Source organism: Pituophis catenifer, unplaced genomic scaffold (genome assembly GCF_029215685.1).
Source record: "Pituophis catenifer annectens isolate HBS135680 unplaced genomic scaffold, rPitCat1.0.hap2 SCAF_1, whole genome shotgun sequence".
Taxonomy (NCBI): Eukaryota; Metazoa; Chordata; class Lepidosauria; order Squamata; family Colubridae; genus Pituophis; species Pituophis catenifer.
This window is the reverse complement of record NW_027256881.1, coordinates 324,413,664-324,438,769: the sequence shown is the minus strand read 5'-3', so window position 1 is coordinate 324,438,769 and position 25,106 is coordinate 324,413,664. Positions and strand designations below refer to the sequence as shown.

General features: G+C 41.1%; 1 protein-coding gene across 1 annotated transcript in view; it reads right to left on the bottom strand.

The window, feature by feature from the left end:
* Positions 1 to 1,797: 1,797 nt before the first annotated feature.
* Positions 1,798 to 25,106, bottom strand: part of GNG2 (G protein subunit gamma 2) — a 57,008-nt gene continuing 33,699 nt past the window's right edge. The window contains exons 2-3 of the mRNA XM_070931669.1: positions 9,987 to 10,121; positions 1,798 to 2,131 (exon numbers count right to left, since the gene is read on the bottom strand). Coding sequence (XP_070787770.1) covers positions 2,003 to 2,131; positions 9,987 to 10,073 — 216 coding nt within the window. The 5' untranslated portion in view covers positions 10,074 to 10,121 and the 3' untranslated portion in view covers positions 1,798 to 2,002. The remainder of the gene's footprint in view (positions 2,132 to 9,986; positions 10,122 to 25,106) is intronic.

Here is a 25,106-nt window from a genome sequence, read left to right as displayed (position 1 = left end):
AAGCAGAGATTTGAACCCCAATTCTTGAGTGTTGCTCATCTTTAGCCATGTTAGCTGGAACTTTTAGCAGCTGCAATTGAGTAGCATATGGAAAACTGAAGACATATGTCTACTGTATATTCTTGCTTACAAAGAATCATACAATAGAAAGGGCAAATTGAGACCCATCTCTTAATGAATGCAGAAATCGAACTTAAAGCATCCCCAAAAGATAGCAGTTTAGCTTCCATGTGTCTGGATAATTGATTCTGCTGTCAATTTTCTATTATTATTTCATTCTTCAATTCCTGTATTCCAATGCTGAGGCAAGCATGCTTTCACAGAACAAACTGAATTACAACCCTTTTTTTAAGCTTAGTATACTGTGTGAACCAATCCATGTTGTTAGTTTTACATCAGTATACTTTATTATCTCAGGTTAACTCAGAACATTAACTGAATAAACCAGTTAACTACAGGCAATTATAGCATGTGTACTCAGACAGTAACTGCATTTCTGCATTTCCCTCAGCGATTATTTAAGCTTTGTATTAAAACACATATTGGTTGTGTTCTGTACAATAAACCATGATTTATGGTTTACCACCAAAGCAAATCTGTTAAGGTTGAAATTTGCTAACTCTCAATTAATAGCAGAAGACACTGGAAAATAAGGTAAAGAGAACAGTTTGATCTAGTGGTTAAGGCACCAGGCTAGAAACCGAGAGAATGTGAGTTCTAGTTCCGTTTTAGGCATGAAAGCCATCTGGGTGACTTTGGGCCAGTGGTGAAATTCAAATTTTTTTACTACCGGTTCTGTGGGCGTGGCTTGGTGGGTGTGGCATGGCTTGGTGGGACGGGAAGGATGCTGCAAAATCTCCATTCCCATCCCAGTCCAGGGGAAGGATACTGCAAAATCCCCATTCCCTCCCCACTCCTGGGGGAAGGATATTGCAAAATTTCCATTCCCACCCCTCTCTGGGACCAGCCAGAAGTGGTATTTGTCGGTTCTCTGAACTACTCAAAATTTCCGCTACCGGTTCTCCGGAACCTGCCAGAACCTGCTGGATTTCATCTCTGCTTTGGGCCAGTTACTTTCTCTCAGCCCAACTCACCTCACCAGGGGCTGTTATTGTTTTGGGAAAATAGGAGGAGTGGAAGGAGTATCAGGTATGTTCACTGCCTTGAGCGATTTGTAAAAATAATAAAGGTGGGATACAAAAATCTAAAAAAAAAAAAAAGAAAAGAAAACCCCGCAAAATCCAATACAACATACATTTTACTAGCAGAACAAAAGCTACCAAATACAAATGTTAGAAAACAGCAATACTAAGTATGCTAGGAATGCACAAGACAGCCCTGTAGGCTTGTGAAAAGCAAGGAGACGGTCTCAACTAAATCTTTGATAAAATGTTTAGACGGATAGGCTACTGCGACTGGATCCCTGCCCCCCACCCACTCACCCCCCTCCCTCGTGTGGCACTACTCTAAAATGCTAAATACGCACAACACTCCACACTAAGGAACGTTAGAATAAATTGAATCCATTGCAATTATTTTACATTTCAACATAAATAAGAGTGACATTTGGGAAAAGCAAAACAAAATAATCGAGGTTACATACACATACCCCATTGCGTCATTCGCAACCTTGCTCTGCGCACCCTCATTTTTGTTTCAGAGAAAGCCAACAGAGTTTGGCTTGGTCAGAGCAAAAGTGAAAATTAAATGTACACTTTTACACATTTCCCCCCTCCCCTCCCTCCTCCTCCTCAAGGCAACTCTGCAGATGTCAAGATCTTTAGCCTCTTGATGTAGGTCAACATCGTTATTAACTCGTTCTCCAAAGAAGGCAGGAATTCACTTTTTTTTTTTTTTAAATCATGCACTTCTCTGTAAACTTCCAGGTGGTTTGATATATTTTTCTTAAAGTAAGTGGACTCTAGAAACTGGTCCACGTTGCTGAAAAATCTCTACATCAGTGTCCAGGGCAGCCCAAATTGGAGTCAGGCTCCTGTGAGATTTACAGAATGGCACAGAAGAACTTCTTCTCTCTAAATGGATTTTCTGAAGCAGGGACAGGAGTTAATAAGGGGTCTTCCTTGGCATGGGCTTCACAGTACGCCATCAGGTCTGCCGCAGCTTTGGATACCTGCAAATAAAAAGACGGTTTAGGTTCTTTTGATATTCCAGAGTAGCTGTTCTTAAATTGCAAAGACGTGCAGCCAGTTGGACAAGGAAACGTCAAATTAAGTGAAGGGTCCTATGTGTTCTAGGGGACTGGAGGCTAAAACATATGAAGAACGGTTGCAGGAACTGGGTATGTCTAGTTCAATGAAAAGAAGGGCTAGGGGGTGACATGATAGCAGTGTTCCAATATCTCAGGGGCTGCCACAAAGAAGAGGGAGTCAAGCTATTCTCCAAAGCACCTGAGGGTAGGACAAGAAGCAATGGATGGAAACTGATCAAGGAGAGAAGCAACTTAGAACTAAGGAGAAATTTCCTGACAGTTAGAACAATTAACCAATGGAACAACTTGCCTCCAGAAGTGGTGAATGCTCCAACACTGGAAGTTTTTAAGAAGAGATTGGATAACCATTTGTCTGAAGTGGGGTAGGGTTTCCTGCCTAAGCAGGGGGTTGGACTAGAAGACCTCCAAGGTCCCTTCCAACTCTATTATTCTATTCTATTCTATTCTATTCTATTCTATTCTATTCTATTCTATCCTATCCTATCCTATCCTATCCTATCCTATCCTATCCTATCCTATCCTATCCTATCCTATTATTTTCTTGAAGATGTTTCATTACCCATACTAGAGCACTGCAGAGCCCTGATGATGTTATCTAGTTTGGATAATGAAATATCTGCAAGAAAACAACCAAGCCCAGAGACCACCAAGGACCCCATAATTCAACCGTGAGCTACAAATATTCTCCTTTATTGCTCCCAAATACATTCTTAGAAGAAAGACTAGCAGAAACTCATTTTGCTAAACCTTGAGGTAGTATGCCTTGTTTTAGCTTAGTGATCTTGCACAAACTCATTTCTTTGAGCTCATCTCGATCCTCACATATCTTGCCATGCCAGGATTCTTCTTTCTTTGACCCCAGCAACCTGTGCTTACCAGGCTACCAAGGGTAAACTACAATATGGTTTGTGGAGGCATAGTGTTATGGGAACTCATCAACCATGGCTCATTAGCACAGATTTGGGGTTTAGCATGTGTGAATCTTGTCACCAAGTGACTCACATAGGACTCACATTTTTCAATCTTGCTCAAGTTAGGGAACTGAACTTTTAGATGCTGATCTGTGATGTCTCATCCAAGTGAAGAGGTTGAGTTTACACACTTTTAAAGTTTTCTGCACAAAATGAAAATGACCTTTTGTGCCAACAGGATCTAAGGTGACGTCAAGCATTTATGTGCCATAAGCTGCCTTTTTTTCAAAAAGGCAAATGCATATTCCCTTATACTGGCATTTCATCTGCTACAAAGATCGTTGAAAGCAACCTCTCCTTTTTCAGGAGAGAAAGGGATTAAAAATCTTCTCTCATTTTAATTCATATTAAAGTCGAGGAAAATAACCCATCTGGATCCCTACATTTCTTGCAATTCTAGGCTCCCTTCTTTGGCCCCAATTTCCCTGCTCCTGCAAATGGATCAGAGCCAATTAAACTCAAGGGACTGTGTACCCTAAGACAGTCCCAAATCCCATATTGTTCTTGGCATTTAAAAGTTAGCTTCATTTCTTCCTTCTCTTTTTCTAACGCATACATATCCTGTTTCCCCAAAAATAAGACATCCCCTGATAATAAGCCCAATTGGGCTTTTGAGCACATGCGCTAAAATAACCCCCCCTGAAAATAAGCCCTCCCCGAAAATATTTAAATGCATGCACAGCCATTTCCTCTGGTTACGGTTAGGGAGACAGAGCTGGAAATCAGGTAAGACGGCAAGAGGAGCCCCATCTTGCTCCATGTGCCCCCAAATAATAAGACATCCCTGAAAATAAGACCAAGCACTTATTTTGGGGTTCAAAAAAATATAAGACAGGGTCTTATTTTCAGAGAAACATGATATACTAAATCAGGGTTTGTGGAATAATGTTGGATTTGGGTGCAAAATGCTAGCTTAATGAAACAACAGGTCTCTGATGCTACAGGAGGGGGAGTCCGACTGGATTTCTTCCTCTGCCACTAAAGAGCAATGGAGAAGTCACTGAAGGTGCTCAGGTGAGATGTTGGTAAGCTGTCAGCAAATGATGACCACCTGAGCTGCTTCCCCTAGAGAGGCAGACCAGAAGTCTTGGCAAAACAAATGCAAAGTGCAAGCAACCAAATCAGTATGTGTAGGATTCAAGCAGACTATTTTATTCTGGCTGTAATACAGGAATCTCCCTAGATTCCTTGATAGGAAGAGCCTTGATAGTACAGTGGTTTAGTGCACCCTGTTATTAACACAGCTGCCTGCAATTTCTGCTGGTTCGAATCTCTCCAAGGCTCAAGGTTGACTCAGCCTTCCATCCTTTCTAAGGTAGTTGAAATGAGGACCCAGTTTGTGGGGGCAATAAGCTGACTTTGTATAAAATATATAAAAGAATGAAGGCTATTGCTTAACGCATTGTAAGCCGCCCTGAGTCTCCGGAGAAGGGCGGCATATAAATCAAATTAAAAAAAAAAAAAAAGATTGTTTGCCTTCTCTGGGGAACAAACAGATAGTCCCATAGAACTTAGAGGGAGTCAACCTAAGTCTCTTGCAGCTGTGCAACAACTCAAAGCCAATTCCCTGCTTGACCAATCCTTCTTGCCTGGCTGCCAGTTTTCAAACAGTAAAACTCTTGGGGACAAAGGCTTGAGGGTTCAGGGACATTTGCAAGGGGTGTCAAAGGGGATAAACTCATGTCCCTCCCCCCTTTTTTTTGACGTGCATTGTATGTGATCTGCGTAAATAAATGGCAGGGGTTCAATTGTGTTGTTCTGGCTGCCATTTTGACAGTTCTCCACGGATGCTTTTGGAGGCATGGCTTGCTGGGACAGAGCCATGGCTGACCACCCTGACAGTGGAGTGATAAATGGGAAGAGAAGTCAAGAGAGGGATGTCCTGAAGGAATCAAATGGAAGGACACTGAGGGACTGAAGGGCCAGTGGTGCAGCTTGTGGGCAATCCATATGGACTGAACTGATCCTACCAGTTTTGCTTGTGGCCTACTCATTATCCTGAAGGTGACTCTGCATTTCCCTGCAAGTTGTGGGCAACCTGTTCCTCCCAGAAGCAACGCACACACCTCCCATTCCCCCTTCAGAGCCCAGAACTGATTTCCTTAAATCTTAAGCATTTCCCACCAGAGCTTAAAAAAGCTGTTTTTCGCTCATCCAGGTGCCTTAGCCCAATCTTGAGGAGAGTGCAGGGGTGCAGCAATCTAGCCTGCTCTACATTTAAAATGCCCATGCAATCTTAAGAGGTTTATGTTTGGGAGACTCGCCCCCCCCCCCACGCCCCCAAAAAGAGCATGCACCATTTCCCAGATCAAGTGCCATCGGTTACCACTTGGGATTGCTTCTTTTGTGTGCGAGTGGCAGGTTTTTCATACGCGAGGTGCTTCTAGCCCTCTTTGTAAAGATGCCAAGCTTCACTGGTGAGGCTTGCGGTTGCTATAGTAACTGATGGAGAAGAGAGTGAGACTGTGCAATCTGGAGCTTTTGTATCTGAGGCTAACTATATCAGACCTCAGGGCGGGGCTCTTTCAGATTCCAATCAGAGCTATTAGGGGAGGTTGCATCAAAAAAGATTAACGTTCCAGACAGAGTCAGTGATAAGTGAGATTCCTCTTTGACTTAGGGATACAACACATGGCGATAAATTTCCAGATTTCCAGATTAAGAGTCTATATGGAAAAGTTACTAACACTTTGACGGAGAATATAATTCTTTCTTTTTTCACTTATGTTATACAAGAAGTGAAGGGACACGGTGACTCAGTGGCTAAGACGCTAAGCTTGTCAATCGAAAGGTCGGCAGTTCAGCAGTTCGAATCCCTAGTGCCGCGTCACGGGGTGAGCTCCCGTTACTTGTCCCAGCTTCTGCCAACCTAGCAGTTCAAAAGCACGTAAAAAATGCAAGTAGAAAAATAGGGACCACTTTGGTAGGAAAGTAACAGCGTTCCGTGCGCCTTTGGCATTTAGTCATGCCGGCCACATGACCACAGAGACATCTTCGGACAGTGCTGGCTCTTTGGCTTTGAAACAGAGATGAGCACCACCCCCTAGAGTCCGGAACGGCTAGCACATATGTGTCAGGGGAACCTTTACCTTTATACAAGAAGTGAAATCCAAGGGGAGAGCCTATCCTGAGCCTTAACATCTCCCAGACTGTCTCCACACTTGCTGTGAGTAACAAACCTATCTTTAATTTGCAACAACATATTGCAACAAAATATTTTCCTGCTATTTTTGAATTGCTGCCATTTATCCCCCATGGTTTAAGGATAGGATGTGGGAAAGCTGGAGACACATCCCTTTGCTCACAGCAAAGAGGTGCCAAATTGTTGTGCCAACGAACATTTCCTCATGAGGTGAATGTGTGAAGACCTGGTTTTAGACCTGGTAAATATATAAGGGTGTAGCTGCTGTCCATGAAAAGGTGTGATAACATTTGGTCCATGTGAGTAATTATAAAGATAAAGGTTTCTTCAATCCAGTTAAGTTTGACTCTAGAGAGCAGTAAAGGTAAAGGTAAAGGTTCCCCTCGCACATATGTGCTAGTCGTTCCCGACTCTAGGGGGCGATGCTCATCTCCGTTTCAAAGCCGAAGGGCCAGCGCTGTCCAAAGACGTATCCGTGGTCATGTGGCTGGCATGACTAAGTGCCAAAGGCGCACGGAATGCTGTTACCTTCCCACCAAAGGTGGTCCCTATTTTTCTACTTGCATTTTTTATGTGCTTTAGAACTGCTAGGTTGGCAGAAGTTGGGACAAGTAATGTGAGCTCACCCCATTATGCAGCACTAGGGATTTGAACTGCTGAACTGCCAACCTTTTGATCGACAAGCTCAGCATCTTAGCCACTGAGCCACCATGTACCTTTACTAGAGAGCAGTGCTCATCTCCATTTCCTAGCTGAGGGAGCCAACGTTGTCCAAAGATACTTCCATGGTCATGTGGCCAGCATGACTATAAGCCGAAGTGCACAGAATGCCATTACCATCCCACCAAACTGGTACCTATTTATCTACTCACATTTGCATGCTTTCGAACTGATAGATTGGCAGGAGCTGAGACAAGGAAGCTCACTCTGTTGCACAGCACCTGAGCATTGAATCCAGGCTGTCAGGCTTCCAACTGACAAGCTCAAGGTCTTTAACCATTAAGACATCACACCCTTCATGAATATGGGGATGCTCTTTTTTTTACATGCGTGTTTATGCATGTGGACAGGTGAACCTTCTCCACTCCACTCCATCTCACCCAATTCCTAATTAACATGGTGATTACTGAGAATTCTAGAACTTGACCCATCTGGGAGGCACATAGCCTGAGGATGGTTGATATCTTTCTTTATAGTGGCTGGGGATTCCAGAAGATGCAGTTACAATATAACAGGAGAGTATCAGTTTGGAAAGTCTGATCAATAATCTATTTCTAATCCTATATCTGGACCAAGAATCCACATTTAGGCAACTTCTCTGGGATATCATGCCTCTTCATCTCCTGTTTAGAACTTTAAAGGTCAAAGTAGCATGTTGAATTGGGCCGCAAACCCAACAAGGACATGGTGTAGATTTCTTATAATTGGTATAAGTAAAAGGCTTCCATCTGTATATATTTATTAATAGTTTGGTGTATGCAGTTGATACTAGTTGGATAGCCATACATTGAATTGCCAGAGCATCTGACACCATAGGTAGATGATTCCTGTCCAGAGATGGTACAAGAAAGAAATATAGCCACTAAAATGACAGACATTGCTTGACCAAGGATTAACCCCTAAGCCAGGGGTCTCCAACTCCTGGTCTGTGGACTGGCACCGGTTCGTGGCATGGCACAAACCAGGCCATGCAAACAAGTAAAGTCCCATTCGTAGGATGCAGGCAGTAAGAGAAACTATTCTGATCCCCGGAAAAACCTCTCTCCATGGAACCGGTTCTTGGTGCTCAAAAGGTTGGGGGCTGCTGCTCTAACCTATACCAAGGAAGGATCCCAAGACCTCTGACAGAAGGGCACATTATTAGCCCTCAGTTATACACATGATCTTTTAGAAGCAATACAGTCCTATCTAGAACAGAACGTATCCCACATTTCTAGGCATGCAAACTATCCAATTACATATACAATACATTGAAAATGTATTGGTTCCTATTCAGGCTGAGTCCAGTGGTTAGTCTAGAATGGATTAATAGTCTGATATCTGATAGATGTTTTGGGTTTCATTTACAACTGCCCTTTAAGCATAGTTGAAATGCTGGTAGGTATTCAATTGTCTATTCTTTATCTAACACCCATACTTTTGATACAGTTTATTTCCTAGCATCTTCCTGCAAATGGAGGCTCCACTTTTTTCAGATGGGTTAATCGGATGAGTTGCTCCACTGATTATGACAGGAAGTGTCAGCTGCTCCTGACACTGTGGGCTGACAGGAGTGACTGGTCCAAGGTCACCCAGCTGACTTTCATGCTTAAGGCAGGATTAGAATTCACAGTCACCTATTTCTACCCTGGTGCCTTAGCTATTAGACCAAACTGGCTTTCATTCATTTGACTCAGATGACAAAGATAGGTACATCTGGGTGCCAACCACAGATTGATGATGCTTCACTTCAGATTCTCTGATGAGTTCATCCAGCAACTTCATACGGATATGAAAAGACATAAAGGTGAAACCTGCAGGACCTTATTTCACAAATGCCACAGCAACAAATAGAACTATCACCCCAAATGCTATCTTTGGGGATTCACCCCGTAGATAAATGGTGGAACCATCACATCTCTATGCCTTGCTTCCACAAGATGTGTGGCCAGCAGTATCAAAAGACCCTGCAAAATCAAAGCAAATCCCAGTCCGCTCTCTCAACTGAGACCATCTATGGAACATCCAAGATAATTTCAATTTTGAAATTGAGATCAAAAGAGTTTGGGATTACTTAATTTATCCCCAAGCACTCGCCGCTGACTCACCAATGTGCTTTCAACACTTCGTACAAATAAGTTTATTACTGCAATACATTTTTTTTCTCACATGAAAAGATCCTTTATAAACTTTCAGAGCGCTTTTTTTCAATACAGATAGTTCTCGACCTATGACCACAATTGGGAGCAGAATTCCATTGCTAAGCGATGCAGTCATAAAGTGAATCGTGTGGTTGTTAGATGAATCTGACTTCCATCCTTGGGTTGGACACTCCCTGGAAAGATCACAAATGACCAGGGACCCTGCAACCGTTGTAAACATTTACTAATTGCCAAGGGCCCAAAATTTAATAATGTGACTGCAGAGACTTGCAACAGTTGTGAGAGGACTGGTTGTAAGTCACTTTTTGTCATAACTTTGAGTGGTCGTTAAGCAAATGCTTGCAAGTGGAGGACTACCTGTAGCTAAGAAATAAAGGGAGTCAGTGATGGAATTCAAAATATTTTACTACCGGATATGTGGGCGTGGCTTGGTGGGCGTGGCAGGGGAAGGATACTGTAAAATCTCCATTCCCTCCCCACTCCAGGGGAAGGTTACTGCAAAATCCCCATTTCCTCCCGATCAGCTGGGACTTGGGAGGCAGAGAATAGATGGGGGTGGGGCCAGTCAGAGGTGGTATTTACTGGTTCTCCGAACTACTCAAAATTTCCGCTACCAGTTCTCCAGAACTGGTCAGAACCTGCTGAATACCACCTCTGAAGGGAGTGCTGTCTGGAGAAGATAGTAAGTGGGTACCAATACATCTGAAGGGCATCAGTTTGTACAAGACCTCTTTAGAATAATCCCACCCCAAAGTTACATTAGAGTGCTAAATGGTTTTTACCTTTATTCTGTCGATATTTGCCTCCATTTTGAGCTGTTCCACCAGCTTCCTTGCTTGTGCTATGCTGGTGGTGTTGTTGCTGGCCATCAGAGCCTTTCTGGTGTGGAGATGTTGGTTCCTACCTCTTCAAATGCACTGCCAAATAAGAGAGAATAAATTAAGGTGATCCATCAGGGAACTAATAAACTGCCAGATTTGCAAACCTAGTTGCATGGATAGGGAATCTAATAAAGGAATGGTGCATAATAATCTTTCGAAAGCTATACTTTCGCTGGCAATGAGATCTCCACCCATTTTCTCTGTGTTTGATTTTTTCCACTCCAAAGTATCTTAGCCATTTTAGAAGATTGTTAAGAATGTGATGGTTTTTGTAAGGACTGATTGAGAAACCTTTTATGGAAGAGTAAATGTATTTGAGCAGAACTGGGAGATGCATGCAGATTCCCCATCCATTAAAACCAATTTCTCCCCCCCCCCAAGTTTTAGAGTTGACAGAAGAGGCAACAAGGATGGAATTCTGTTGTTCCTTATAGAAGTTAAGCTTCAGATAGAGGTTTGGGAAAAGCTAGTGTACTTCATTCAGCAGAAATACAAATCTTCGTACTTTTACAGCTTTATGGCAAGAACAAGCAATCTTGAGGCTACACAAGAGCAAAATCGAATTAAAAGATGGAGGAAGGAGATCATTGAGCAAGGAATAACATTAAAGGAGGATATGGCTGAAGGATCTGATCTCCCTTATACTACTTGGAGGACCCCAGTGGTGGAATTCAATTTTTTTTATTACCGGTTCTGTGGGTGTGGTTTGGTGGACATGGTGTGGCTTGATGGGCATGGCAGGGGAAGAATACTGCAAAATCCCCATTCCCTCCCCACTCCTGGAGGAAGGATATTGCAAAATCTCCATTCCCACCCCACCCTGGGGCCAGCCAGAGGTGGCATTTGCCGGTTCTCCGAACTACTCAAAATTTCCGCTACCGGTTCTGCAAAACCTGTCAGAACCTGCTGAATAGCATCCCTGGAGAACCCTGAATAAATTGAGTGTTAGAGCGCCTAAATGTAAAATTAATATGCTCAAGCGGAGGCTCATAAGCTATTTGAATGTGGAAAGACACAGAGCCCGGCTCATCTGCTGGTATGTTGGCTACTAAAATGTACCAATAATGGCTTATTTTTGGCCAATGACAAAGCCAAGAAGCCGGCTTCATTTTGGCAGTTTAAAATTTGATCTAGAACAGGGACGTCAAACTGGCAGCCCACAGGCTGGATGTATCACGTGTAGGCCACACCCATCTCAGCTTCGTGAAGGGAAAAACATCACAATACATCATGTGACAGCAATGTGACATGGCAAATTTTGACACCCATGATCTAGAAGAAGAAGAAGCACCCATGGTGTTCCAGATGTTAGCGATTTCCGGCAGGCCCTGCCAATGTGATCAACACTAAAACATATCTGGACAGCTGCAAGTTCTGTTCATCCAGTAAAAGACTTCATGAGAGATCACAGACTTTTCTGTCTTTTGGTACCTTTTAAATTTAAGTTAATATATTGTTCCAGCTTATGGATAGGTAATGTAGTTATCAGCTATGCAATAAAACAGCAAACACTTTTTTTTTTTAAATTTGATTTATATGCCGCCCTTCTCCGAAGACTCAGGGCGGCTTACAATGTGCTCAGCAATAGCCTTCATCCTTTTGTATATTTATACAAAGTCAGCTTATTGCCCCCACAAACTGGGTCCTCATTTCACCTACCTTAGAAAGGATGGAAGGCTGAGTCAACCTTGAGCCTTGGCGAGATTCGAACCCTGCAGTAATTGGGGTCTTAATAACCAGCTTAATAACAGGGTGCCTTAAACCCCTGTACTACCAAGGCTCTTTACTTTAGTGAACTAAATGTAAAATTATATAAAGTCAGGTTAATAACCATATAAATGATTGCAAGAGTAAAAGCATTATTTTCCTCAGTAAGAGTTTTATGAGGGTCAACTGTGATTTAAGCAAAACCTGCCATGGTACACAGGATAGCCATGTTCTGTGTTTTCCATAACAACTTAATTTTATGGGGTTTCGGCCAGAATACTTTTTTTCTGTATTCAGTACAGAACATGCAGCAGATAATATGGGCAATAAAACAGATAATGAGGGATGTTCTCTCAACTGCCATCCAGACAGGGACTGTGCATTTGGAAGTGTGAGATTTTAAAGAACTGGCTGTCACTTAGACGTTTGTTGTACCTGTAATCCTGTTAGTGCTAATGAGAGGCAAGGGACAATAATGCATTTCAAATATTGCTCGCATTCAAACTCAGTTTTTATAACGGAACAGCAAACAGGACTTTGCTGTTGGCAACTGAACTCAAATCTACTTGGACAATAATATCAAATATCCTGCTTTTAAATATCTGTGAAGGGGTCAAGATGTTCCTAGATGAAAAAACAGCTGGGGAATCTCCACTGGTATAAATGAGGCTCCTCAGCGTCCTGAACCAATGTAGATTATTCATTGGAACCTTCGCCATAGATACTGTAGTGTGCTTTATTTCATTTGGCTAAGAGTTGCGTGTTACTGTGAAAAAGCACCCTCCCTGGTTTAGTATTTGTGCAAACTGTGACAACTAGGCGTTCATTTTATTCTTCTGTTTAATTGTGTCCAGTTCTTGGACACTGCATGGACAATTCCCTGCCATTTTCAATCAATCAATCAATCAATCAATCAATCAATCAATCAATCAGAATAGAGCTGGAAGGAACCTTGGAAGTGATGAAACACCCACAACTTCTGGACACAAGCTGTTCCACTGGTTAATTGTCCTCGCTGTTAGGAAGTTTCTCCTTAGTTCCAGGTTGTTTTTCTCATTGATTAGTTTCCATCCATTTTCTTGGTAGGGTTTTCAGAAATGGATTTTCACTGCCTTCTTCCTAGGGCTGGCTCAGCGTCTTTGGGCCCAAGGCAGGACTAGAATTCACAGTCTCCCGGTTTCTGGCCTGATGCCTTAACCACTACACCAAACTGACTGTCATTGCCTTCATTACCGTTATTAGTTTACCTTCATTAGTAAACTCTAATAATTATAATTACCTTATATTAATCATATAATTATAATTGCCTTCACTTGTAAGCTATACTTAAGCAAACTTTGACTCTGCCCATTGTATGAGCCCAATCTAACTGCTGCATAATGAGCAATGCTTCAGCTTTGAATAATGAATTTCTGAGACCTTTCCAGTCATCTGAAACCTTCAGCAGAAGCTATTTTCCTGTATCTAAATTAATTATTGAATTAACTCTTTCTTGGGTTCATACATCAATTAAACGGCTGGATTTGCACAAAAATACTTTACCCCACATACACCAAAACCGAACCAATACTAATACTGTGCAAGTATATACATTAGGCCTTGATTAAACCTGGTTAAGAAAATATTTCAAATACAAAATGGAAGGCACTGGTTCAGTTTCAACACATGTGAAAACACTGCTAGGCACATCTTCAGAAGGAGAACAAATGCAGATAAAATAGGACTGTTTTTTTCCAGAATTGCAGGCTTTATATGCACAAACACATGTATAAATTGACATTTGCAAAATATAGGCTGTTAAGCAGACAACATTGTGGACCAGGACATTTGCAGGGACAATAATCCCCAAAACTCTTCTTCCATGTTCCCAAACTCACCTACTTACTGGATTTCCAGGGACATATCCTCATTATAATACCTATTGCCATTCCACTCAATTTACAAAAAAGCTCTTCAAACTCTTATCTATTTGTAACACTCTATTCATCACCAACTTCACACTGCTGACAAGTGCAAGCATTTAAGACCTAATCCCTTGCAGCCCCTTTACTTCTTCCAGGTGGAAGCACAATAGATACAGCTTCACTTTGTTCATCGACTGTGGAGCTGTTTGAATGTAACAATCCTTTCAGGTTCTTCTTTATTTAAACTCTACATATTTTCATCTTTTCAGTCTATATCACGGGTGTCAAACTCATGACGTCATGTTACCGTCGCATGACATTTCATAACTCTTTTTTCCTTTGCGGAGCTGGGGTGGGCGTGGCCTATGCATGATGCATCCGGCCTGCGGGCCGCTATATAGTTCCAAAACTCTGCTTTTTCTTAAGTAATTCCATGTAAGTTATTGGGTCATCCTCATTTTTTAAATTCCTAACAGCAAAATATCCTGAAATGTCATCCACAAGCTTTCTTGAAAGCGCAAGCACACTTATTTGAACTTTGTTTTTTTGCTTTGGAAGTTTGTGGTTAATTACAGCCGAATTGCTACCTCCTTCCCAGGGGGGAAATGCTCTGAAGTCTGCTACCTGTTCACTTCGTTACCGGTTCACTTCGCGCATGCATGCGCATTGCACACCAAACTCGCGCTTCACGCGCAGGCGCACCACAGGCACTACCGCACAGCGCTGATAAAGGAGGATCTAGAAGCCTTTTCTGAATCTTCAAAGGTAGGTAAAACAGCGAGGGGGGAGGAACAGGTGTGCCGCGCGATTTAGATTCGCTAGAAAGCAGGATTTCCTGCTTTCTAGCGAATATAAATCGCGCGGCACAGCTGATCGTAGAAAATACCGGTTTGCTTGCACCAATAGCATTTTTTTTACTACCAATTTGCCCGAACCGGTAGCATTTATTACTATTGGTTCGGGCGAACCGGTCCAAACCGGTAGCATTTCACCCCTGCTCCTTCCCTATACTTTCATTTGACACATTCACTCATAGTTAACTGAGCCATGGTTTACTCAATTATCCAAATTTTCTATTTGCATGACACATTAAAAAACAAACTAATCACAGTTTATAGCTCAATGAATTGTGTGAGCTAAACAGTGTGGTCTGAAGAACTTGAAAACTTGCATATAATTTTGGTTTGTTGTATAACAGAGTTGTTCTCCAATCTGATGCCTTCAGACATGTCACTTTAAGTGATCCATGATTGTCCCTACAGCTTCAGAAAGTTTTATCTTCTGGAAAATGAGAATTTTTTCCCTTTCATTTGGGAACTTTATGTTCTCTCTCCCTCATTCTATAACACACCTCTAGGCTAGATATCTCATTACACTGTAATCTCCCAATGCAATTTTCTTTTTCAAAATACTTGGCAATTGAGCATGCAGTTTCCTCTCACCACAGACAAAGAAGGACGTTTCTTTCTCCCTCCCCAATTTTCATCATGCTTCCAGTTCAACATGGAAACCATTCAAGCACTACGAACATGGATTAAAAACCAGTCCTCAGTATTGCACAAACAGACTGAGGGACTGATGGGAATTGCAGTCTGACCCATTTGAATGGTGCCACTTTGAGAAAGACTGTTCTTGTTTATTCGCATTTAGATTCCCATGATATACACCTGGAAAAAGATAGGAGGTGGGAAGGAAAAAATCTGCAAAGTAAGGCCAACTAATTTGGAACATTCTGTTTTAGAACGTGGACAAAGTAAAAGGACATTCTAAAAGTCTCTAAAAGTATAATAGCGATAGAGGAGATTTTCCATATTTTCTCCTGCCGAGAGGTTCTTAATGAAATGGATCTCTAGTAAACTCATCTTATATCAAACGGATCTTGTTCATGCAATGTATAAATTTGTTACAGAAATCTCTTTTTGTAATTTTTTTTCTGGTCAAAATGGCAGTGAGCATGCATGGCTTTTAGAGAAGTAAATCAGAAGAGTTAGCTGCACTGATGACAGTAGTGATGGCAGCTTGTTAGATAAGCCAGTTTACCCAATATGGCATCATCCATATGTGCTTCAATTGGGCCCAGTTCTGAGGGACACAATCCAATATTCCTGCAGGATGCCAGGTTGGGAAAAACTATACAACAGCTTTCAAGTGTGTTAAGCAAAATAAGTTGAATACTAAAGGATCCAATCTGGGTCAGTTTCTAGCACGAGTCTGAAAGCTCAGGTCCGCTGGTCCTGATGACCGACCCAGATTGGATCATGCAACATTATCCCAGGACACATATATCTGCCTTCACCTCTGAATACTACCCAGAGGGATGATTTGAAGAAACTGCTGTTCCTTACTTGGAGGCATTGTCAGGGTAATGATGATTTAAAGCTGACCAGCCAATGTAAGGCTAATGCAACTCTAAGTCTGATAATAATAATAATAATAATAATAATTTTATTTCTATACCGCCCTTCTCCCGAAGGACTCAGGGCGGTGTACAGCCTATTTAAAAACACAAAAAACACGACAACAATTAAAATTTAAAATCATTAAATAATTAGGCTCCAATTAAAATCCCAGAAATTTAAAATACCCCAATTTAAAACATTATGTTAATAGCCCTGCCTGGCGGAACAACAGGGTCTTCAGAGCGCAGCGAAACACCCGGAGGTCGGAAATCTTTCGTATTTCGGGGGGCAATTCATTCCACAGGGCTGGAGCTCCCACAGAGAAGGCCCTCCCCCTGGGTGTCGCCAGCCGACATAACTTGGCTGATGGCACCCTGAGGAGACCCTCTCTGTGGGAGCGAACTGGTCGGTGGGAGGCTATTGGTGGCAGAAGTCGGTCTCGAAGGTACCCGGGTCCTGATGAAATGTAAGGCTGATGCAATGAGAATGAATCAGCATTGGTATAGCCTCTAAGACTCTGAAGGGGTCCACACAAGTCTTTTACCCCTTTAAGAGGTGTTTATAAATTTCAGCCAGGAGAGGGTGTATTCTCTCTCCTTGTGTCCGGTATTCATTGCAGAGTCCTCTGTGTAGAGTTAAGAAGTTTGATTGCTTGTAAGATATTTTCCAACCACGTACATTTCTGTATATGTCTTGTATATAAACCGCTGTTAAATGTCTAAATCTGTGTGCTGTGTTTTGCTCCTGGGTTGTCTCATAATAGTAGTCACGCTGTAAATGCTCTGACATCTTCCTTGCAAACAGACTCTTAGAGCTTCTCTCTAATGGGGGGGGGGGATCAGTTTTACCTCAGTTTTTCCTATCTGACCTCTTCCAAATTTGCCCTTATTTGATTTGATGAAAATTGTAGACCCACATCTCTTGAGGGTGATCAGGAAAGAGAAAAGCTGCCTTATCATATCTGAATTTTGTTCTAGGAGGGATCATTTGCACTCAAAACCAGAGCAAAATACTGCTCACTGGAACAATGTTATGGGATTCCTGTGACGTATCTACAGAGACAAAGGGGCTAATTCCCAAGAAGTTGCTGACAGTTCTATATTTCTTTGTTTCCCCCTGATTTATACTATGATCTATGGTATAACATTTTGAAAACCAACACAGTCCAGGAAGGCTAGTAAAAATGAGTGGTAATGTGCTTGTTTCCATGGAGACAGCATGCTGGCATAGGATGCTGCTCAACGGAGGGGAAGGAGAGGCAGAGCAGGGGGAAAACCTTCTTAGCTAATAGGAATTTGCCCACAAAAACAGGATGTTGAATCAAGAGACATTTTGAAAGAAAGATATTTCTGATCCTGAAACTTGGGAGAAACCATGAATACCTGGATGGGAAGTGAAAGAAATGCCCTTATGGATATGCAACAAAAAGAAGAAAGTTCCATTTTTTAGAGTATTGTTCTCACAAATTAGAATATTATTCAAAATTCTGAGCAAGTGCAAATAAGGGTAAACTTTGAAGAGTTTACTGGGAGTCTGATGGCATATAAATGTAAGGAATAATAACACAGTGGGTTTCTTAGTGAGCTCTATTTTACAATTTGCATGATGGCAAATAAATACCCCTTTGAGTTGAACTTGATTTGCATATGTAGTTTTCTTGGCACCAATGTAGAAATGCATAATAAACTACATCTTGATTCCACTTTCCCTAACTCCCTATGTTAACTGACCCCTTTTGTTAAACAATTTTCGTAGGCACCTGTGAACTCATGGGATGGAGTGAAATTACTCATATATTCTGCTTTATCAAAAGGAATAGAACTCACAAACAAGCTTCCCATAAAAAGAGTTTTCTCCATAGATTTCAACTGTTCTGTTTTGTGAGAAGGGTGGTAAAAGTAAAAGATAATAAGCTCTGTGAGCACTAAGGACCCAAAGTTATTGTCTTCTGTGCAGTTAATAATTTAGAGTACATCAGATGCTATGACAAATATGGTGCATTTTCTTGACCATATGGCACATTTTCCAAACCCTCAAACGTTTCTTGCAAAAACATAGCAGCATGTATAATAACAATATATTCCGCTTCATAATGCTTTACAGCCCTCTCTAATGGTTTAGTCAGCATATTGCCCCCAACAATCTGGATCCTCATTTTACAGACCTCAGAAGGATGGAAGGCTGAGTCAACCTTGAGCCAGTCAGGATTGAACTGCTGGCAGTCGGCAGAGGTAGCCTGCAATACAGCATTCTAACCACTGCACCACCGCAGCTTTTATAATATCTGAACAAAATTGATGGATATTAATCTATTTACTAATGTTGTATATATTTTAACCCAACCATTAGGAAAGGTTTATAGGTTCAGTGCTATGGACTTTTCCTCAAATTAAACATTTTGTTTGCTGCTTTTTGCAGCACCTCAGAGACTGAAAAACATGCATTTCTGGAGAGGTTTCAATATAGGAAGGCTTTTCAAAAACCAGAAGGTCTCTTAACTGTTTAGCTGGCAAAATACAGTAAATGAAACAGAACTTTGCAACGGATGGAAGCAAGCTCCTAGCTAAACAAGGTCTGGCTAGCCAGCTAATTGATCACAAGCAAGACACTCCATATTGGAGCACCCAACAGATGCCTTTTATGCTATTTTCAGGCATTTGCAGATTTCTTCTTTGCATGTTGGCACGTAGCAAAGATTTTCCAGGCACAACAGTTCACAACAGCTTTGCAGAATTCAAAGGGAAAAACATCCCACTGAGACTGAGGGATTTGCAAATAAAGAAGGATTTTCACTTAAAAAAATCACCAGTGGCTTCTGCAGAGGAAAGGATACACAGTTCCTCCATCAACCCTCTCTGACAAAGTGGGCTATAGAATATAGTAAAAGGCACAAGCCAGTTTACAATGATTAAGGCACCAGGCTAGAAGCCAGGAGCCTGTGAGTTCTAGACCTGCCTTAGGCATGAAAATCAGTTAGGTGATTTTGGGCCCGTGACTCTCTCTCAGCCCAACCCACCTCACAGTTGTTGTTGTGGGAAAAATAGGAGAAGGGAAGAGTATTATATATTTTTGCTGCTTTCAGTTAGTTACGTAGTAATAAAAGTGGGATAAAAATCAAATAAAGTTCTTGCTGTTATTCAGGAGGCGTTCTCAAAAGCAGAAGAACTGAGGTGAGCTCCAGATGGCTTTGCTAAAGTAGATTATAGGGCACCAAGCAGAGGCCCCAAGATTTGGGGCAAGGCAGGACATCCAGCAAACTCCAGTGAACTAATTTCAGACATGTTCATGAAAACACAAGCATTTTCCAGTTGGCCAATGAAGTATTTTTGTGGGCTAGTAAGCAGGGAGGAAGAGGAAAGATTATGTGCAATATAGAAGAAGCATTGAGAAAGAAGTCAAGAAAAGAGGCAAAGCAGGAGGAGAGGAGAGAGGTAGATCTTGGGGGTAGAGGAGGGAGAGATGGTAGATAGAGAGGTGGGGAGGAGAAAGTTATGGTGGTGAAAAGTCAAACAGGAGTAGAAGTATTGCCTGTAACAATGCTCCAGCTCTAACCAGATCCTGTTCCCATTTAACTACCACTTGTGCAGGAGTCTGCAACCTTAAACACTCAAAGAGCCATTTGGACCCATTTCCCACAAAAAAGAAAACACCGGGAGCCACAAAACCCTTCCTGTGCCTGACTATTTCTTGAGCGGCCACAAAACTAGCATATGTAGTTGAATTAAATGTTCTCTTTTCTTCTGAAACTTTTTTCTTGGATTTATCTATGGTTGGCCTACTGGGGGTTGAAAAGCTCAATAAATCATGTGCCGACGGGTGTCGCATATTGGCGGTTGTGACACATATTTTGAGTAATAGGGAGCCGCAGCAGAGGGGTGAAAGAGCCACATGCGGCTCCAGAGCTGCAGGTTGCTGACCCCTGCACTTGTGGAATAACATTGGAAGACTGGGCCCACAGACCCTGCCTAGGGAAGTCAAGGTAAGAGACAATACAGCTCACAGCTGGATAGTAAATCAGGTAAGAAGCTCAGAAGAGACCCTCCCTAGTTCCTTGTGAAGGAAATTTGGAGGGGGGGAGAACTGTGTTTTCAGACTTGCAAGATTCTGTTAATGTAGCTTTACAAATAAAGTAGAATTAACTCATCTGATCATGATTCTAATCCAGAGATTACCATACCTGGTAATCCAACATATACTTGCCTGAAACCCATCAATTCAATGGTATGTACATTGGGTTAAAATGCTGTCTCACACTTATAAAAAAGAGGAGTAGTTACCAAGGCCATGAACACAATTAGAGGCAAACTTGCAGCTCTTTAAATCCAAAAAGTGGAAGATCATGGGCAAATGTTGTGCTGTCATAAATTGTTTACATATTGGAGTTTCATTTAAAGGGGAGCAACTTGCTGGAATTCTTGTGTTGTTACCTTAATAATTACTACAAGTCAGATTTATCCTTGGTTTTATGGTTTCCAAAGCAGGAAAACTGACACAGTGTGCATTAACACACACTCAAAATATAACCTGTTTTGGGGGAAAAGACCTTAAAAAAAAAGATATCAGGCCCTTCATGGGAAATCTTGCTAGTAAAATATAGCCCCAGTTAGCTTCAGGTTACTGTATATTCAGACACACAGAAAACCATTTCCTGTACTATCAGATGTACAGGATATTAATGGTTATTTGATATATATTCCTGGATTCTCTACATATAAAGGCAACATCATTTGTGCCTGCATACAAGACATGTGCTTACTTTTTTTTTCAAGAATGAATTTTGGAACTTTTATGTTAAATTCATGCCAACAATCTGAGAACTATCTAATTAGATTTTAAAACAATTTTCCTTAAATATTTTTTTTAATATGAAGATAAATACTACAAACTAAAATAAAGTAAGAAAAAGAAAAATAAAGAAATCGAAGGGAATACTAAAAGTACAAGAAAGGAAAAAAGTAAATGAAAAAACAGGAAAGATAGAAAATATATAAAGAAATGGCTTCCAATCTTTCTTACAACAGTTACACATACAATTAGAAATTTCCCTCTTATTCTATGGTTACAACTCTCTTCTTTCTATAATCTATCCTGCCTAATCACCAAAGGGTAATTAGATTCAAGCAAGTTATGTAAACTTATTTTTTTAAAATTTTTGTCTTTGTTACACTATTTTTAATAAAAAAAATTAAATTGATCCTATCCTGTTTCTGCTGTAATCCCAGTAGACAGTAGAAAATGATCTAAATAAAGGCATAAATATCTAAGTATTGTATCCTCCTTTTCCTGTTTTCCTGGCTGCTAATGTGAGCATGTTCTTGTCATAGTGAGAAATACAGACCTGCATTTCGACTACTTAGCCTGGTTCCCATAGTGACATCTAGAAAAATGACCAGAACATTGCTCCTGAACTCATGAGGAAAATATGAAACTTTCTAATTTCTAACAAAAGATTAGGATGAAGGATTTTAAGAACGTTCTCCTCTAATCCCAGCAATGGGAATATGAAGCTAGAGAGCAAAGAGAACTCTAAATAAATTTGGTCCTTCCTTATAATGATACTAGCCAGATGTGTTTTGTTATTGTTGTCGGACTTATATCCTGACTTTTCTGCAGGAGCTCAAAGGAGCTTATATTACGATCTTGTTTAAATGTGAAAAATATCTATTTAACTATGGCGGTTGTGATCAAACGTATTTTGCAGGTTTCAAACTGGGGAATTTTGGAAGATGATGATAGATAGATAGATAGATAGATAGATAGATAGATAGATAGATAGATAGATAGATAGATAGATAGATAAGAGAGAGAGGGAGGGAGATAGGGAGATAGGGAGGGAGATAGGAGAGGGAGAGGGAGGGAGAGGGGGAGAGATCAGTTATTCCTGACTAACACAGTGAGCTGAAGCCCACTGTAACTGGTCTGTTTCTCCATACAACTGCACCAGAGTCTTTCAAGAAATTCTAGAGCAAGGCTGTCAAACTCATGGGCCAGATGCATCATGCACTGGTCACACTCATGCCCAGTTTAGCTAATGGGAAAAAAGTCACAATACGTCACGTGATGATGCGACTTTGACACCTCTGTTTTAGAGCATGAAGACTGTGATACCATTCACTCATGACCCTGAATTAATGAATACTGGTTAAGAGCTAGTATTTCATAATGTGCAACAGATTTATTTTCCAAGTCAACCCACTTCAACTTGCCAAGCCATTCAGGATTACCAAGGGTTGACCCAATGCGTTTTAAGAATGGCCCAAAGACATAAGAATAAGAGAGGATTGAGGCAGCTACACAATTGAATCTAAGAGCTTGGTCCCAATACTGTCTCTTGAATGCTTTCCTGAATAAGCTCCTAATCAACTTCTTCCAATATTAAGCAGCTCCTGGTTAGGTCTATAGCTTTAATATTCTCTTCCTTGGACAAAGTTGCATCATTTCCTCCAGCTGCTGAGACTATCTTCAATCCTCTATTAATATTTTATTTTTAGAAACCAGCAAACAAAGGCAAACACACCTGGCCCAGAAGCCTGTGGGATTGGTTCCAGGATGACATCAGCCATGACAAAACAGTCTGAGTTAGTATCTCTCCTTTTAGCATGAAGCCTCCTTGACTGCTTAATTAGCAATCCATTCCACAGATGAATGAATTAATTAGCAATCGGCACCTGGAACCCATATTCACAAGAGCTTTGAATAGGGCAAAAAGGTCATGCATTCCCTTTTCACACATGCATAGCTAAGATTCTAGTTAGCTAAGTACAGACCGGGACCAATTTATTTTTTCATGTACCTAGAGTAGGTCTGATTATTTTTTTAGAAGGCAAAACTCCTGCCACAGAGAGGAGGGGGTCAAGCTATTTTCCAAAGCACTTGAAGGCCAGACAAGGAATAATGGATGAAAATTGACCAAGGAGAGATCCAACCTAGAAATAAGGAGAAACTTTCTGACAGTGAGAACAATCAACCAATGGAACAGCTTTGCCTTCGGAAGTTATGGGAGCTTTATCACTTGAGACTTTCAAGAGGAGATTGGACTGCCATTTGTCAGAAATGGTGTAGGGTCTCCTGCTTGACTAGATGACCTATAAGGTCCCTTCCAACTCTGTTAATCTGTTAAAAGAATCCATCTTTGCTTCTTTTTCTAGAGAGCCAATTTCCACATGGTTGCAAACAAACAACCAGATACCCCCCTACCTTTGATGAGTAAAATAAGAGACTAGGGAAAGCTACTCCTTCTGGTCTTAATAGTGTCTTCTATTACTAGCTCCTTACACTATGTGAGTAGGAAAAAGTTGCACAACAATTCCAGTCTTAAGTTATTATAAACATGGCTTGTACTTTGATATATTACAAAGTGCTGAAATGTACTTATAAGGTAGCTCTCACATCCTATGTTTCTAACTTCCCTCCAGACTCTTGCAATTTCTATTGGTTTTTTTCTCACCAGTTTCATTCATTTGAAGCTGCAAAGGGGGAACATAATTTATCCTTCCTTCCTTTTCTTCCTTCCTTTGATTTATAAGGCTGCCTAATTCTCATGCAACTCAAGGTGAGGTAAAGATTTTTTTAAAAAAATACAGTATAACCCAGAAGAACAGAAGTAATGAACTAGCATCCAGAGAATATGAAATGTTAAAACCCATACTATATCCATGAGTTTGCAAATTCCTCTGACTCAGAGCCAAATTTTTATGGTTTACCTGAGGGACATTAGGGATGAGTCTATATGGACCTCACAGGAAATGCTGTTTGAAAATCAGGAACCATAACTGAGAAGGCATGCTTCTGGAGTCCCATAAAGTGACATTTCTTCATGGAGGGGAACCAAACCATGCCAACCCTATCTGATTTATTAGGACAGTCAGATACAATTGAAAAAAAGATGTTCCTGCAAATAATCATACTGATAATGCAGTAGTATGAAGGAATAGGTGAAGTAGTATGTGATAGAAATCTTCTCAAGAGAGCATCTATTTGGCTTATTTATTTAAATTTATTGGTCACCCAACTCCAGTGAAGTCTGGGCAGTGTACAAAACTTAAAAACAACAAAAACAACATAAGAACAGCAGGAAATGTTAAATGAACGTTCAACAGATGCTCTATTAAGAAAACCAACAAAACCAAACAAAGCAGGGACCATTAAACAGTGACAAACATCAACCCCAGGACTGGGATCAAAGCCAGGTTCAAAGCTTTCTGAAACCCATCATTATGTCTGAGGGATGCTGTTCCAGGGTCCACAACAGAAAAGAAATGTTTCTTCGGGCCCACAAGATAGCAATATTTAATGGAGGGGATATGGAGCCCACCCACTTTGCTGGAACATACTAAGCGGGCAGAAATGATTGGAGATAAGCTGTCTCTTAGGTATTCAGGCCCTCTGCTTGCTTAACTTTATTGCAGTCATTAACCAGCACATCTGGTTCTATGCATAATGACCTAATCTACAACACTTGGTTTTTGGCTGTCACAAAAATACCAACTGCAAATCCCCAGCTCCCACTCATCCTTCCCTTGAGTTTCTGTGCAAATCTTTCCCCAACAGAAATTGCCTGAAGCAAGGTTGGATCGCTGATATAGAAAGAAGTTCTGGTTTATTTTTACTCACTTTCGGTAACTTTAACGGAAATAGGTTCTGAGTGAATTGATATTTTCCACACATGCAAGAGAAAGCATCCAAGCACTGTCATCTTTCATGTAAACAAAATTCCTGTGATCAGTCAACCACAGGAGAATGTATGATTCCCCAGAAAGGTGATGGGCTTCCCTTGGATGTGTTCCAACAGATGTTGGTTATTCATCTGTCAGGGATGTTTGTATTCTTGCATGGAACATGTTGTATTTGACGGCCTGAATGACTTCTTTAGACTCCATGATGATGCTAAGATGCTGCGATGTGTATTGTATTACTCAGGCCACATACCCATGATATACAGCACTTCGGTGGCAGCAACAGCAACAAGAAAGTAATTCAAACACTCATTGTAATAGGACTTTCCAGTCAAG